General features: G+C 47.4%; 1 protein-coding gene across 5 annotated transcripts in view; it reads right to left on the bottom strand.

Annotated features, from left to right (window-relative positions):
• phactr2 (phosphatase and actin regulator 2) overlaps positions 1-18,524 on the bottom strand; it is a 189,986-nt gene that overhangs the window by 81,177 nt on the left and 90,285 nt on the right. For all 5 annotated transcript variants that reach the window (XM_073050411.1, XM_073050407.1, XM_073050409.1 and 2 more), the window contains exon 2: positions 3,294-3,452. In XM_073050411.1, the coding sequence (XP_072906512.1) occupies positions 3,294-3,452 (159 nt within the window). The remainder of the gene's footprint in view (positions 1-3,293; positions 3,453-18,524) is intronic.

Raw genomic sequence — 18,524 nt, 5'->3', positions numbered from 1 at the left:
GGGGGAAACCTGTACACTGTGGCCGTGCTACACTGGTGATGGAAGTGCGTGGTGACGCTTGTAGGCTGTCCCCAGCACATTGTCGGACTGTGTGGTTGTTGACTTTATCAGCACGTTCCACAATGTACACGTGACAAATAGAGAATCTTTAATCCTGTCCATCTCCCTTCCCCTCTCCTCAAATACTTTCCATTTCTGATTTGCAATGCCATTCACCCAGCCTGGGGGCTTACACCAGCTCTCCGCTCTTCACCTGACGTTCCCTCTCTTGGACAACGGTGCATAGGTTTGATCACTCTGCTATCAGATTCCCATTAGTCCATTTATCGTACGTTGTGAAGTGAAGTGAAGTTCGTCATTTGCATTGACAGGCAGGCAGCCCACTAGCGTTGCTGTGTGTTCTGGCGCCAACATAGCGTGTCCCCAGTGCTCGGATCAACACAAGCAGCAACAGCATCAGAACAGGAACAATACACCAAATTAGGCCCCCTTCCTCCTTCCCCACCCACCCACACACAGACAGGCCGCCAACCCCCGGACAGGGCCACCAGCCCAGTCTCTCAGAACAGAGCGATTTGATTAATCTGGAAAGGATGCAGAAACAATCACAAGACCATAAAATAGAGGAGCAGAATTAGGCCATTTGGCCCATCGAGTCTGCTCTGTCATTTCATCATGGCTGATCCAGTTTTCCCCTCAGCCCCAATCTATTGTCATCTCCCCATAACCCTTCATGCCCTGACCAATCAAAAGTCTATCAATCTCTGTCTTAAATACACATAAAGACTGGTTCACAAGGATGTTGCCAGAACTGGAGGGGCCTGAGTTATAGGGAGAGATTGGGCAGGTAGGACTTCGTTCACTGGAAGGTGGGAGACTGTGAAGTGAAGGTGTGTAAAATCCAGTACAACACACACAGAGTGCTGGAGGAACTCAGCCAGTCGGGCGGCGTCCACGGAGAGGAAATAAACAGCCGATGTGTCGGGCCCAGACCTTCATCAGGACTGGGTGCGGGCAAGTCTTTTACTCAGGACTGGGGAATAAAGAACTAGTGGACAGAGGTTTGAGGTGAGGGGGCAGAGATTTCATGGGAATTTCACACACACACGCACAGACCGACACACGCAGACTGCCACACATGCAGACATACAGACAGATACACAAACACATACACGCACACACACGGAGAGAGACATACACAGTCACACCCCCCCCCCCCCCCCCCCGGGTCTTCCATATGTAAAACAAGATGCCAGATACAATCTTCTACAAACCCACTGACTCCCATAACCATCTTGACTATACCTCTTCCCACCCTGCCCAATGCAAAAATGCCATTCGCTATTCCCAGTTCCTCCATCACTGCCAATCTGCTCCCAGAATGAGGCTTTCTGTTCCAGGACTTCTCAAATGTCCTCTTTCTTTCAGGATCGTGGTTTCCCTTCTGGCGTCATCAAATATGCCCTCACACGCATCTCCTCCACCTCCCGCACTTCAGCCCTTAACCCATCCTCCCGTCACTACAACAGGGACAGGGTTCCCCTTGTCCTCACCTACCACCCCACCAGCCTCCGGATCAAACACATTATCCTCCGCAACTTCCGCCACCTTCAACAGGACCCCACCACCAAGCACATCTTTCCCTCCCTACCCCTCTCAGCTTTTCGCAGGGATCGTTCCCTCCGCGACTACCTGGTCCACACGTCCCACCTCGCAGAACTCCCACCCGGCACTTATCCCTGCAAATGCAAAAGCTACACCTGTCCCCACACCTCCCCGCTTACCACCATTCCGGGCCCCAGACAGTCGATCCAGGTGAGGCAACACTTCACTTGTGAGTCTGCTGGAGTTGTCTATTGCATCCGGTGTTCCTGGTGCGGCCTCCTCTACATCGGCGAGACCCGACGCAGATTGGGGGACCGCTTCATCGAACACCTCCACTCCGTCCGTCACAATAGACAGGACCTCCCAGTTGCCATCCACTTCAACTCTCCCTCTCATTCCCATCTAGATATGTCCATACATGGTCTCCTCTACTGCCATGATGAGGCCAAACTCAGGTTGGAGGAGCAACACCTCATATACCGTCTGGGTAGCCTCCAGCCTGGTGGTATGAACGTTGAATTCTCCAATTTCCGGTAATTCCCTCCCCATCCCCCTCCCCCTATCCCAGGTCCCTCTCTGCCTCTCTTCCCTTTCAACTTTCTGCTCCTTTATCTCTACAGTTCTTTCATGCTTATCCCCTCCCCCTCCATCTTTCATCTGATTGGTTTTCCACCTGGCGCCTCTAGCCCTTCCCCTTCCCCCTCCCCTATCTCTATTACTGGGCTTCAGCCCTCTCTTCACCCCCCCCCATTCCTGATGAAGGGTCTCGGCCCGAAACGTTGGCTACTCTTTTCTCACGGATGCTGCCTGACCTGCTGAGTTCTTCCAGCGTTGTGTACGTATGCCAGATACAATGACAGTTGGACAGATTCTGTACTTGTGCAGAAAAGGTTTAGACCAGGGGTTCCCAATCTGGGGTCTACGGACCCCTGGCTTAATGGTATTGATCCTTGGCCTAAAAAAGATTGGGAACCCCTGAGGTCGAGGGATATGATTCAAATGCAGGCAACTGAGATGAAAGAGATTAACATTGTTTGTCACATCGAAACGTACAGAGAAATGCATCGACTGTGTCAAGGACCAACACAGTCCGAGGTTGTGCTGGGGGCAGCCCGCAGGAGTCACCACACTTCCACACTGGCTTAGCGTGCACAGAGCTTGCTAACACTGACCCACAGGTCTTTGGAACGCGGGAGGAGACCGGAGCACTCGGAGAAAAGCCACGTGGTTCCTTACAGACAGCAGCAGGAACTGATCCCCGATCCTGTATCTGGCCCTGTGAACCACAGGGCTGACCGGGTGGTCCCAATGGGTCGGGCCTGCTCAGATGGTCAGCATAGACTAGAGAGGCCGAGGGGCCTGTGTTTGTACCATATGGCTCTGAGTCTCATTGGTGTAGGGGGCAGGGCCTGCTAAACAGTGTCCAGGCTCTAAACCGCTCCTACGCTCACTGACTGCGATGGCACTGAGGAGAACCGGGGCGGGGGGAGTGGGGCACAGGTGGGCCGGGGTGAAGGTGGACTAGGGGAAGAGGGGTGTGGAAGGGGGATGGGGGGGGTGGGTGGCAGCCTCTGCTGGCCCTCAGGTGAGGATGGAGGGGCTGAGGCTCCCATCGCCCCTCAGAGGCAATGAGGTGGTGACCCAGAGAGAGAGAGAGGGGGATGGGGGAAGGTAGGCAGCTGACTTACATGCCGAGGTCTCCTGGAACTGAGGGCTGGTCCTCTTCCTGCGCCATTTCCACGGTTTGAAGATGTTGCTGATGGACGCCAGCTTGCTCTTCCGCCTCAGCGGGGGCGTCGCCGGCACGGCAGGAGGAGAGCCCGGGTCCACAGCGCCGGGGGCGTCACCTGTGTGTGGGGAGGGGGGGAAACAGAGGCAGTGAGTGAGATCTGCGGTGTGGGGGTTGGTGCAGAAAGAGTGGGGGAGGGGTTTAGAGAGATGCAAGGATGAGTTGGCTAATTGGTCAAAACACACAAAACACTGAAGGGTCTCAGAAGGACAGGCAGCAGCTGGGGAGAGGAGTAAACGGTCGACGTTTCGTGCCGAGACCCTTCAGAACAGGCATCTTCTCCCTTTCTTTCCAGTCCTGATGAAGAGTCTTCACCAGAAACATCGACAGTTCATTCCTCTCCATACCTGCTGAGTTCCTCTAGCATTTTGCGTGCATTGCTCTGGATGTCCAGCATCTGCAGAATCTCTTGTGCTTCAGGTTGATCGGTCACATGGGTGTAAATGGGTGGTGTGGGCCCGTTGGTATGGAGGGCCTGTTACCGTGCTGAACCCCTACTTCAAAATAAAATGACCACTATCTTCAATGGAAAGGGAACCTTGAACTTGGAGGCCTCCAAGATGGCAGGCAAAAGAAAAACCGTGAGAACACGTCAGTGGAGGGAAATGGACAGTCAATGTTTTGAGCCGTGAACCTTCATCTAGACTGAAGGACGTGAGATCTTTCCCATCTTTGGCAGGAAGACCCCAGTCAGTCAGAGTTGGCACCTCGAGCTCCATCATGCTGAGCGCTGGTGCCCCCCCCCCAGGGCTGTGTGTTCAGCCCACTGCTGACTCACAACGGCACTGCCAGATTCAGCTCAAACTGCATCATCAGGTTCGCGGAAGACACTACAGAGATTCTTCTCATCAGCAACAGTAATGAGTCAGCATACACAGAGGAGGTAGAGAGCACTGTCAAACGGAGCAAGCCCAACAGCCTGAGTCTCAACGTGGACAAGACAAAAGAGATGATTGTGGACTTCAGGGAGGCACAGGTTGACCACTCTCCGTTGCACATCAATGGCATGCTGTGGAGAGAGTGGAGAGCACAAAGTTCCTTGGTGTGCACATAAAGGCAGCGTGCATTATTAAGGACCTGTGGCAATCAGGACATGCCCTTTTCTCACTGTTACCATTTGGAAGGAGGTACAGAAGCCTGAAGGCACACACTCAGCGATTCAGGAACAGCTTCTTCCCCTCCGCCATCCGATTCCAAAATGGACATTGAACCCTTGAACACTACCTCACTTTAATCTATTAACTCTGTTATTTGCACAACTTTTAATCTATTCAATATACATATACTGTAATTGATTTACTTATTTATTATTATTTTTTTCTTCTCGATTATGTATTGCATTGAACTGCTGCTGCTAAGATAACAAATTTCAGACACTTGCTGGTGATAATAAACCTAATTCTGATATAATGGACAATCGAACAACACCTACTAGACTAGAATGCAAAGCAGCGTCTCCACTTTCTGAGGAGATTGAGGCATGCCCCCATTCGGTAGGCATCGACTCCAATTCGCCTACTGAAGCCACAGGTCTACAGCAAATGCTATCTCGCTGGCTCTTCACACAACCTTGGAATATCTGGACAGGAAAGATGCATAATCAAGATGCTCTTTATCAGTTACAACTCAGCATTTAACACCATCATCCCCTCAAAGCTAATGGGTAAACTCCAAGATGTGGGCCTCAATAACCCCTTGTGCGATTGGATCCGTGATTTCCTCACTTGTAGACCACAGTCAGATCGGATTGGCAAACACATGTGCGATTGGATCCATGATTTTCCTCACTTGTAGACCACACTCAGATCGGATTGGCAAACACATTTCCTCCACAATCTCCATCAGAACAGGAGCCCTGCAGGGATGTGTGCTGAACCCCCTGCTCTACTCACTTTACAGCTATGGCTATGTGGCCAAGTACAGCTCCAACACCATATACGTTTGCTGATGACACCACTGTTGTGGGCTGTATCAAAGGGGTTGATGAATCAGCATACAGGAAGGAGATTGAAAATTTGGCTGAGTGGTGCAAGAACAGCAACTTCTCACTCAATGTCAGTAAGATTAAAGAACTGATTGCGTAGACTTCAGAAGAGGTCCATGAGCCAGTAATCATCAGACGATCAAAGGTGGAGGAGCTCAGAAACTTTAAATTCCTGGGTGTCATTAATCGCAGAGGACCTGGCCTGGATCCATCATAAAGTCTCATTGTGAAAAAAGCACGACAGCACTTCTACTTCCTCAGGAGACTGCGGAGATTCGAGATGCCCTCGAAAACCTTGGCAAACTTCTGTAGACGTGTGGTGGAAAGTGTGCTGACCGGCTGCATTACGGGCTGGTATGGAACACCAATGCCTTTGCGTGGAAAACCCTACAAATCAGTGGATTTGGCCCAGTACCTCACAGGTTAAACCCTCGCAACCATTGAGCACATCTACGTGCATGATAATAAATTTTACTTTGAATAATCTAGAGGAACACCAGCACAAGTGTCCTTTCTGTTTGTATCACTGTGTGGTACAGAAGCTGCAAGACATTGGACCAGAAGACCCTACACAGAGGACAGTAAAAATCCCAGAATCTCCCTCTCCACTTTTTGTGACACTTACTGGGAGTATTACTCTTTGTTTCTTCCTGTATCTTGCCGTGTTGAGAATATTTTCCAGCAATCGATAAGAATTTCTAATGGAAAGGAATCGGGAGGTACTTGGGGAAGTGGAGGTGGGGTGAGTGAAGCATTGAGTCCAGGAAGGCCTGTCCACGTTGCATCAGTGAGCAGCACTTCACAGCTATTTCAGTGCTGTGTGCCTCAAAGCTTTTCCATCCCATTAACACCTTAACACGAAGACATAGGAGCTGAATTAGGCTATTCGGCCCATCGAGCCTGCTCCACCATGCCATTATGGCTGATTTATTATCGCTCTCAACCCCATTCTCCTGCCTTCTCTCCATAACTTCTGACACCCTGATTAATCAAGAACCTCTGCTTTAAATATACCCAATGACCTGGCCTCCACAGCCGTCCATAGCTGTGAATTTCATAGACTCACCACCCTCGGGCTGAAGAAATTCCTCCTCATCTCTGTTTCAAATGGACATCCCTGTATTCTGAGGCTGTGCCCTCTGGTCCTAGACTCCCCCACCTATAGGAAACATCCTCTCCACATCTATCAATAATAATAATAGACATCCGTTAGTCTCGAAAGACCATGGATTTGCGCCTTGGAAAGTTTCCAGGGTTGTATGGGAGAGCAGTAGTTGCCCATGCTGAAAGTCTCCCGTCTCCACGCCACCGATATTGTTAAGGGAAGGGCAAGGGCTGATACAACTTGGCTGCCAGTGTCGTCGCAGACCAATGTGTGGGTAAGTGCCTTGCTCAAGGACACAACATGCTTTAGCTGAGCCTTGGCTGAGGCTCGAACTAGTGACCTTCAGATCACTAGACCGATGCCTTAGCCACTTGGCCACAAACCAACACTATCAAAGGCCATTCTATCAAGGCCTTTTAATATTTACAATATTAATATTAATATTGATATTTAATGAGATCCCTCCTCATTCTTCTAACCTCAGTGAGTACAAGCCCAGAGCCAAACATATGTCCACCCTTTCATTTATGTGAACCCTCCCCAATACCAGCACACTGTTTAGATAAGGAGACCAAAACTGCTCACAATACTGCAAGTGAGGTCTAACCAATGCCTTATAAACCCTCAGCGTTATATCCTTGCTCTTATATTCTAGACTCTCAAAATGATCATTAACATCACATTTGCCTTGCTTAGCATTCGTTAGCTGGAGATGGAGTCATCAGAAGTGATACCCGGTGAGTCACCCTTACGGCAGCTGTGGTGAGAGGCCGCAGGTGGCCTCTCAGAAGCAGCAATGGTGTGATTCAGGTGGCTCCAGTTCCTGGAGAGAGGGGAAGCATGGAAGAGAGGGGAAGCATGGAAGAGAGGGGAAGCATGGAAGAGAGGGGTCCTGGAGAGAGTTCCACGTTCAAAGTAATTTTATTATCAATGTAAATGTCACCACATACTGCTCCGAGATTCATTTTCCTGTCGGCATCCACAACAGAACAAAGAAATACAGTAGAATCGATGAAAAACTGCCAAACAACCAATGTGCAAAAGACAAACTGTGCAATTAAATAAATAAAATTAAGTACGTGAGTTGTAAAGTCCTTGGAGGCGAGTCCATGGCCGAGGAATCAGTTTCTATTTCTGAGCAGCCCGCGGCCACTACCCCTCTATTCCATATTTGCATTATTTATTCTTTGTAATGTTAATGGCTTCCCCTGTGCTGCTCTCACAAAACAACACTGGTCAGTGATTAAAAACCTGATTCTGAACTACCGCTCTACAATGTTTTATACCACAGCAACGTTACTTCCTGACTATCTACTCGATTCCCCAGCCAGCAAAGACAAGTACGACAGTGGCCTTCATTACTTGCTTTACCTCGCGGGTCAAACCCTGGCAACTGAGACTGGCTTAGATGGGAAACTTATTTGGCACAGACCAGACGGGCCGAAGGGCTTTCTTCCACGTGGTGTAACTCTGTGACTCACACTACACAGAAACATGGTCTTCAGCCCTCATCATTAACACTAATCCTCATCATTAATTAACACTAATTAAACATTAACCTCATCATCCACCTCCTCCAACCCCAGATTTTACCCCTCCCCATCACCCCCCCCCCCCCGATTCTACTCCTCTCCACCCAGATTCTATCCCCCACACCACCCGGATTCTAAACCCCCTCACCCCCAGATTCTACCCCCCACACCACCCAGATTCTAAACCCCCTCACCCCCAGATTCTACCTCCCACACCACCTGGATTCTAAACACCCTCACCCTCTGGATTATACCCCCCAGATTCTACCCCCTCCCCCTCCAGAATTCTACCTCCTCCACCCCCACATTCTAAATATATTCCAGATATAATTAGCTATCTAGAAATTTAAATATCGAACACAACAGTGTTCGGCTCACGATATGATGACCTACTCCCAAGATCAATCTAAACCTTCCCTCCCACACAGCCCTCCGTGTGTATTTCGAAGAATTTATTAAATGCCCCTTACGCATCTGCCTTTACCACCACCCCTGGCAGGGCCTCCCACACACCCACCACTCTAAAAAACCAACCTTTGACATAGAACCACAGAACATTACAGCACAGAAACAGGCCCTTCGGCCCTTCTTGGCTGTGCCGAACCATATTTCTGCCTAGTCCCACTGACCTGCACCTGGACCATATCCCTCCATACATCTCTCATCCATGTACCTGTCCAAGTTTTTCTTAAATGTTGAAAGTAAGCCCGCATTTACCACTTCATCTGGCAGCTCATTCCACACTCCCACCACTCTCTGTATGAAGAAGCCCCCCTTAATGTTCCCTTTAAACTTTTCCCCCTTCACCCTTAACCCATGACCTCTGGTTTTTTTCTCCCCTAACCTCAGTGGAAAAAGCCTGCTTGCACTCACTCTATCTATACCCATCATAATCTTATATCAAATATCCCCTCATTCTTCCACGCTCCAGGGAATAAAGTCCTAACCTATTCAACCTTTCTCTGTAACTCAGTTTCTCAAGTCCTGGCAGCATCCTTGTAAACCTTCTCTGCACTCTTTCAACCTTATTAATATCCTTCCTGTAATTAGGTGACCAAAACTGCACACAATACTCCAAATTTGGCCTCACCAATGCCTTATACAACCTCACCATAACATTCCAACTCTTATAAGCAATACTTTGATTTATGAAGGCCAATGTACCAAAAGCTCTCTTTGCTATCCTATCTACATGTGATGCCACTTTTAGGAAATTTTGTATCTGTATTCCTAGATCCCTCTGTTCTACTGCACCCCTCAGTGCCCTACCATTTACCTTGTATGTTCTACCTTGGTTTTTCCTTTCAAAGTGCAATACCTCACACTTGTCTGTATTAAACTCCATCTGCCATTTTTCAGCCCATTTTTCCAGCTGATCCAAATCCCTTTGCAAGCTTTGAAAACCTTCCTCACTGTCCACTACACCTCCAATCTTTGTATCGTCAGCAAATTTGCTGACCCAATTTACCACATTATCATCCAGATCATTGATATAGATGACAAATAACAATGGACCCAGCACTGATCCCTGTGGCACACCACTAGTCACCTCTACATCCAAGCACCTTAAAATTATGCCCCCTTGTATTAGTTGTTTCTGCTCTGGGGAGAAAAGCCTCTGGCTGTCCACACGATTTTGTGTCTTATTGATGTGGGGTGGAGAGTGTGCTGACTGGCTGCATTATGGGCTGGTATACAAACACCAATATCTTTGAGTGGAAAATCCTACAAAAGGTTGTGGATTCAGCCCAGTACGTCAAGGGTAAAACCCTCCCAAACGCTGAGCACATCTACATGAAATACTGTCGTAGGAAAGCAACATCCAAAGATCCTCACCACCCTGGCCATGCTCTTTCCTTGCCACTGTCATCAGGCAGAAGGTACAGGAGCCTCGGGACCTGGCACACCACCAGGTTCAAGAACAGTTCCTACCCCTCAACTATCAGGCTCTTGAACAAAAGATACCTACACTCATTAAGGACTCTGTTATAGTGTTATTCCACTCATTATTTATTACTACTTATTTATATCTGTACAGTTTATTGTTCATCGATCCTGTTTACAGTTACTGTTCTATGGATTTGCTGAGTTTGCCCGCAGGAAGAAGAATGTATGTACTCTGATAATACATTTCATTTTAACTTTGATATTGTACATCTTTACCCCTCATCCTCCTTCTCTGCAAAGAGAAAAACCCCTACTCGCTCAATCTATCCTCATCAAATATACTGTCTAATCCAGGCAGCACTCTGGCAAGTCTCCTCCGCACCCTCTCTCTAAAAGTTCCATATCCAACCAGAACCGAACACAATATTCTAAGCAACTCAGCAGGCCAGGCAGCATCTATGGAAAAACCGAGACCCTTCGGCAGGAACTGTTTACTCTGTTCTATAGATGTGAAATGGAGATATCGCTATCTCCCATAGTAGGGGAGAGCGAGCCTGTGGCATGTCGAATACCGGGTGAACAACGTAGTCTTTGGGAACTGCAAGTCTGTGTCTTTGCTGCACGCTCGAGTGCTCGGTGGCGGGTGCCAATGCTTTTAATTACCGGTGGGGGAGGGGGATCATTGCTTGCTGCCGCTTACGCGTGGGAGGGGGGAAACTGGGGGGACCTTGGGGTTCTAACTTTTAACTGTCGTTCATTCTTTGGGGCACTCCTCTGTTTTTGTGGATGTTTGCGAAGAAAAAACATTTCAGGATGCAGTCATCCCACCCTGCGAAAACTCGTTTCAGGGAGGTAGCACACCCGCCCCCCCCCCGCAACCCCATAACCCACCCCCCTCCACCCCGGTCATCCTCCAAGGGTGTATGTAATACTTAGTTTAGTGATTTTGTCTAATCTGTAAACCAAGTCGGGTATATGCTGAAAATGTGACATTAAAATATGTACTTGTATTATCATGGAGTCGTTTTTTATTCTATTACAACCTTAAGCAAGTCTACAGGGAGTTTGGCCTCATCACGTAGGACATCGATAGAGTAGCTCCTTCGTAGCTAGCCAGCTAGTTTAAACAACATTTGCTCTGCTAATGAACGAATGACACCCGTTAAACTCACCTCAACGTCTTTTACAATTTAACCCACCGTGGGCAATAGAACAGTCACTGTTGCAAACAGCGCAGCGAGCAACACTGTCATTATTTTTGAGGTCGACTGTAAAGCCCGCCCACAGAGAAAACTGATAGGTCTACTTAGCACGAAGAGAGACCAATCAGAATGTTCTCTCTTGCTCTCGCTCTTCCTCTCCCCCTCCAAAAAAAAAATTGATTTCCGGGATATTGTATATAATTTGCAGGCATCAGGGAGTCGCTATCAATATACCGGAGACTCCCGGAACTTCCGGGAGAGGTGGGATGTCTGAGGATGTATACATTTCTCTGACATTAAATGTACCTATTGAAACCTTTGAGATGCTGCCTGGCCTACTGAGTTCCTCCAGCATTTTGTGTGTGTTGCTGGATTTCCAGCATCTGCAGATTCTCTCGTTTGTGACAATATTCCAAGTGCGGCCTAAACAGAGTTTTACAGAGCTGCAACGTAACCTCAAAGTACATTTATTATCCAAGTGTGTGTAAATTGTACAAGCTTGAGATTCGTCTGCCTACAGACAGCCACAAAACAAGAAATCTGAAATAACTAAATTTTTAAAAAAGACCAACCCCCAATGGGGGGAGAGAGGGGGAGAGAGAGAGACACCATCGTGCAAACAATGAAAGCAAGCAACAGCGTTCTGAACGAAAGTGAATCTGTAGACGTGAGGCCCAGAGCAGGCCTCAACCTCTTGTCCCACCACTAATGAAGGCCAACACGACGTACACCTTAACAACTTGCGTGGCAAACTCCACACAGACAGCGGCAGAGGTCAGTGTTGAGCTCGGGTCACTGACGCGGTGAGGCAGTGGCACAAATCGCAGGAATTGCAAACTTAATTACTGTACGTGCAGCGTTCCGTCTCCAAGACCTCTGGTAAAATTCACTGAGACAGCAAAAGCACTGGAACACTCAGTATGTTTGCTGGGAGGGTGCAGAGTCACTGAATGAAACGTGATAAACATTTAAATCGCTGTCATTATTTAAATATCCGCGGTGACCAACATGTTCTTCTGGTAAAGGAAATTCAAGTGAGAAAACATTAGCAAAACAAGTGAGGCCAACAGATACTTGGAATAAACTCACCAGTGAATTAGAATACCGTAAACAAACCTGAGTCACAGAACACTACAGCACAGAACCAGGCCCTTCGGCCCATCTAATCCATGTTATTCTGCCTAGTTTAACCAATCTGCACCCAGACCACACCCCCTCCATCCACATACCCACTCAAACTGCTCTTCAACTTGCAATTGACCCTGCATCCACCACTTTGCCACTCTCTGAGTGACCTGGGTGCAATCCTGACCTCTGGTGCTTTCCATGTGGAGTTTGCAGTACAAGTTGATAGTCTTTGACACTTGTGCCATCCTCTGAGTGAAGAAACTCCTCCCCCCCAATGTTCCCCTTATATATTTCACCTTTCACCCTTAACCCATGACCTCTAGTTGTAGTCTCACCCAACCTCAGTGGAAAAACCTTGCTTGCAGTAACCCTATCTATACCCCTCATTATTCAGTACAGTGCTATCAAATCTCCCCTCATTCTCCTACGCTCCAGGGAATAAAGTCCTAACCTATTCAAACTTTCCCTATAACTCAGGTCCTCAAGTCCCAGCAACATCCTTGTAAATTTTCTCTGAATTCTTTCAATTTTATTGCTATCTTTCCTGTAAGCAAGTGACCAGAACTGCACACAATATTCCAGATGTGGCTCAGTGAAGTCTTATACAACTTCAGTATAACATCCCATCTTCCGTAGTCAGTACTTGGATTCATGAAGGCCAATGTGCCAAAAGCTCTCTTTACAACCCTATCTGCCAGTGACGCCACTTTCAAGGAATTATGGGTCTATATTCTGACGTGGTTAGACCGGAAAGAGTGTGGGGAAGATTTACGAAGTTGTTGCCCACAGCAGGTTGGCCAGGCTAAGTCTAGATTCAAAGAACATTTATTATGAAAGTATGCATCCAGAATACATCTGAGATTCACTCTTGCGCAGGCAGACATGGAACAAAGAGACACCATACTTGTGAAAATAGAGCAAATTGAGTAAATGGCCAAAAGTGAGCAAACAAGACATAGAATATCAAACATCAAACCAGGAGCCCGATAGAATTCAGTTTAGTTCAGTTCAACACCGTGCTGCTAGCCCACTGGCCTACCGCAGGCAACAGGGCCATTCTTAACCAAAGCACCCCGGTCCACACAAAAACAGCAAAAATAGAGTAACCAGAATCCAAGAACGCATGCAATGAGAACCTCAAACGAGCCCACAGCCTTGCTGATCAATCCTGGCAACATGGATCCCAAGACTCTGTGCTTTCCTCCAGCAGCAGCCGCAAGAGCAGGACCGGTCAAACGCAGGCAGATGGCTCCGAACATCCGGCCGTCCTCATCGACCTCAGCCCTGCTCGGTGCCTCGTTCGGAGAGAAGCAACAGAGTCGACCATAGGCTCGCTTCCAGGAACATTGGAGATTAAGGGGCAACTTTACAAATATGCTTCAAGTTATGAGACACATAGACATGGTGGACGGTGATAGTCTACCTTATCCACCAGATATCCCCCAGGGCGGGTGACTCCAAAACGAGGGGAGAATAGGTTTAGAGTGAAACGGGGGGGAGATTTAGCAGGGACCTGAGGGGCAACATTTCCAGAGGGTGGTGAGTACATAGAGCTGCCAGAGACAGTGGTTGAGGCAGGAGCAGTACCATCATTTAGGAAGCATTTGGATGGGTACATGGAGGGGTGGGGATTGGGGGGGGGGTAATATGGGTCAAACACAGGAAATTGGGGCTAGCTAGGTCAGAACTGTGGTCGACAGGGACTGGCTGGGTGAAAGGGCCTTTATCTATGCAGTATTGCTCTGTAAATCTATGACAAACACAACAGCGCCTCTTTCACCTCAGACAGTTGAGGAAGTTTGGTATGGGCCCCCAAATCCCAAGAACTTTCCACAGGGACACGATTGAGAGCATCCTGACTGGCTGCATCACTGCCTGGTATGGGTACTGTACCTCCCTCAATCGCAGGACTCTGCAGTGAGTGGTGCAGACAGCCCAGAGCATCTGTACATGTGAACTTTCCACGATTCAGGACATTTACAAAGACAGGTATGTAAAAATGGCCTGAAGGATCATTGGGGACCCAAGTCACCCCAAACACAAACTGTTCCAACTGCTGCTATCTGGGAAACAGTACCGCAGCATAAAAGCCAGGACCAACAGGCTCCAGGACAGCTTCTTCCGCCAGGCTATCAGACTGATTAATTCACGCTGATACAATTGTATTTCTATGCTATATTGACTATCCTGTTGTACATACTATTTATTACAAATTACTATAAATTGCACATTTAGACGGAGACATAATGTAAAGATGTTTACTCGTATTTGAAGGATGTAAGTAATAAAGCCAATTCAATTCACGCACAATGCTGATGAACTCAGCAGATCAGGTAACAACTTCCGTCTTTCATTGATTCTATTATAGTTACTGATTTATTAAGTAGGACCACAAGGAAATGAATCACAGGGTTTTATATGGTGACATACATGTACTTTGATAATAAATTTACTTTGAAAGGAATAAACAGTTGACATTTTGGGCCGATGTTCTGGCTTCATCAGGACTGATGAGTGAAGGGTAATAATTGATGGAGTGGGACCTAAGGCTCCTGTACACCCTGCCCGACGGTAGCAGTGCGAAGTGATTACCAGAGAAAGTAGCCTTTTCCTCTCTCTGTGAAGGGACTTGGGGAGCACGGATTGTTTGGCCTGGGTTATCTAACAGCTGGAGTGGCTGTGAGGGTCACGGTTGATTGTTGCTAAGAAAACCCATCAGTTTGTCACATTGATATTGTGATTAGCAAACCAAATATTCCAGGCAGCTGATCTGCAAACAAACCTCACTGTGTAGTAAATGATTAAAGAGACAGTCTCGCTTGGTGGAGTTGTAGCCTCCGCTAGGGAATAATCTTGGTAGTCCACCGGATTTTTAGCATTACTGCCTTTTCTAATTTCAAACTACACACACTGGCTCTGTTTATCTTTAACGACCAGCCTTGTCCTGTCATACCCATAAAAGATGTGGCACAGCATAAGATGTAGGAGCAGAATTAGGCCATTCAGCCCATTGAATCTGTTCTGCCATTCCATATGGTGGACTTATTATCCCTCCCAACCCCATTCTCCAGGCTTCTCCCTCATAGCCTTTGATGCCCTGACTAACCAAGAACCCAATGACTTGACCTCCACAGCAGTCCATGACAATGAATTCCACAGATTGACTATCTTGAGATAAAGGAATTCCTCTTCATCTCTGTTCTAAAGGGACTGAGGCTGTGCCGTCTGGTCCTGAACTCTCTCACGATAGGAAGCATCCTCTCCATGACCATTCTATCTAGGCCTTTCAATATACTGCAGGAACTCAGCAGGTCAGACAGCATCTACAGAACTGGATAAACAGTTGATGTTTTGGGCTGAGACCCTTCACTGGGACAAGAAAGGAAGGGGAAGGAAGCCAGAATAAGAGGGGTGAGGGGAGGGGAAGGAGTACAAGCTGGTAGGTGATAGGTGAGATCAGGTGAGGGAGAGGGTGGGTGGGTTGTGGGGGCGGGAGGAAGTGAGAAGCTGGAAGGTGATAGGTGAGAGCAGGTGAGGGAGAGGGTGGGTGGGTTGTGGGGTGGGAGTAGAAGAAGTGAGAAGCTGGAAGGTGATAGGTGGAAAAGATAAGGAGCTAAAGGAGGAATTGGAGAGGAGAGTGGACCATGGAAGAAAGGGAGAAGGGCCACCAGAGGAAGGTAATGGGCAGGTGAGAAAAGAAGGGCTGAGAGGTGAGAGAAGCTGAAAATGTTCCTGCCATCAGGTTGGAGGCTACCCAGATGGAATCTGAGGTGTTGCTCCCCCAATCTGACAGTGGTCTTGGACCTAAAACAGGTGGCCACCAGGAAATCCCACCTGTTGTGGTGGATGGAGCGAAGGTGTTTGACAAAGTGGTCCTCCGATCTACGTCAGGTCTCACCATTGTAGAGGAGGCCACACTAAGAGCAGTAGACAACCCCAACAGACTTGCAGGTGAAGTATCACTTCACCCGGAAGGACTGTATGGGGTCCTAAGTGGTGGTGAGATTGGTAGTATCGGGTCAGGTGTGGCACCTGGCCTGCTTGCAGGGATTAGTGCAAGGAAGGTCAGCGGGGAAGGACGAATGGACAAGGAGAGTCATGTAGAGACAAGCAGAGAGGGAGGAAAGGATGTGTTTGGAGGTAGGATCTCATTGAAGATGGCTGAAGGAGAATGATGTGTTAGATGCAGAGGCTCATGAGGTATCACTGTTAAAAGTGGTGGGAAGATGGGATGAAAGCGGATGTCCAGGTAATGGAGGAGATGTGGGTGAGGGCAATGTTCCCTCTAATTTGTAATGACCAGTGTGTGCAAAAATCGTGTGCTGTGTAATTTTTTGCCCAGTGATAACAACATGTGCTCACTGAATTTTTAAGTGGAAGTAAACCTGAAGTGATTCTAAAGATAATAAACTATTAAGTCCAGTCTGTTGTTCACTGTTTAAAAGAAATAAAATAACTGTCAATAAGAACTTTGATCTCCTCTGGGTTTGATCGCTTTCACTGCCGTTCATCCGCACTCTCACAAAACACACGTAGCAGTCCTATAGTGGGTAATGAAGGGGTTCCTCGTCAGAGCTTTTGCACACCGTCCCAATGTGATTTGGTTGCTAAATGACGATTTAACAAGGCAAGTTTTCAAATATCTCTCCACTTCTTCCCACTTGCAAATTCTCCAGCAACTTTTGCATTGTGATAGTACATGCAGGTAACACCAGTTTCTGTAATGTACGTAAGTATTTCTCATAGCTGCACGTTCCTGACCTCATGAGCTTTCGACGTAGCAGTTTCTGTTGTTTCATTAGGACATTCCACTTTAAATGAACCAGCAGACCTTTTGCACTTCACGCCCTTCGCTTCATGGAATTTGACACAGAGGAATAATCATTTCAATAAAAACATTATATATAAGCCAGTTCTAAAATTTGCAGACAAATCATAGCAAACTCCATGTTGTCAACACTGTCTGCATCAGAAACCGTTAAAGGAAATGTGATTGTGTATGATTATGAAATATCCTTAGAATGCCAATGAAGTAGCGGGTGACTACCTTCTGTGCACAGTTACCTTGTGCACTAGTAGCAAAAGCTTTATGCATGCACAGATGTGGGAGCAGATGTGGCAGAAATGGAGGAACTGTGAAAAGGGAACAGAATTTTTACAAGGGGAAGGGTGGGAAGAGGTATTAGTCAAGATTGCTGAAAGAGTCGGTCGGTTTATAATAGTAGACAGTCTGTCTCCAGAGATGGAGACAGAGGTTGAGAAAGGGGCGAGAGGTGTCAGACACAAATGATCGGATTAGTTTTATTTAATTACACCATGGTTACTTCTCAGAATCAGGTTTGTTATCACCGGCATGTGACGTGAAATTTGTTAACTGAGCAGCAGTTGCTCAGTGCGAATCATAACATATATAAAAAATTAAATAATACTAATAAATAAAGTAAATCAATTACAGTATATATATATTGAACAGATTTTTTTAAATGTGCAAAAAACAGAAATGCTTTATATTAAAAAGAGCGAGGTAGTGTCCAAGGGTTCTATGTCCATTTAGGAATTGGATCGCAGAGGGGAAGAAGCTGTTCCTGAATCGCTGAGTGTGTGCCTTCAGGCTTCTGTACCTGATGGTAACAGTAAGAAAAGGGTATGCCCTGGGTGCTGGAGGTCCTTAAAATTGGACGCTGCCTTTCTGAGACACCGCTCCCTAAAGATGTCCTGGGTACTTTGTAGGCTAGTACCCAATATGGAGCTGACTAGATTTACAGCCCTCTGCAGCTTCTTTTGGTCCTGTGCAGTAGCCCCTCCATACCAGACAGTGATGCAGCCTGTCAGAATGCTCTCCATGGTACATCTATAGAGGTTTTTGAGCGTATTTGTTGACATGCCAAATCTCTTCAAACTCCCAAGTATAGCTGCTGTCATCTTCTTTATAACTACATCAATATGTTGGGACCAGGTTAGATCCTCAGAGATCTTGATACCCAGGAACTTGAAACTGCTCACTCTCTCCACTTCTGATCCCTCTATGAGGAATGGTATGTGTTCCTTCATCTTACCCTTCCTGAAGTCCCAATCAGCTCTTTCATCTTACTGACGTTGAGTGCCAGGTTGTTGCTGCGGCACCATTCCACTAGTTGGCACATCTCACTCCTGTACACTCTCTCGTCACCACCTGAGATTCTACCAACAATGGTTGTATCATCAGCAAATTCATAGATGGTATTTGAGCTATGCCTGGCACACAGTCATGAGAATAGAGCAATGGGCTAAGCACACACCCCTGAGATGCGCC

The sequence above is a fragment of the Hemitrygon akajei genome, chromosome 7 (genome assembly GCF_048418815.1).
Source record: "Hemitrygon akajei chromosome 7, sHemAka1.3, whole genome shotgun sequence".
NCBI classification, from domain to species: domain Eukaryota; kingdom Metazoa; phylum Chordata; class Chondrichthyes; order Myliobatiformes; family Dasyatidae; genus Hemitrygon; species Hemitrygon akajei.
This window is presented reverse-complemented; position numbering and strand designations above follow the sequence as displayed.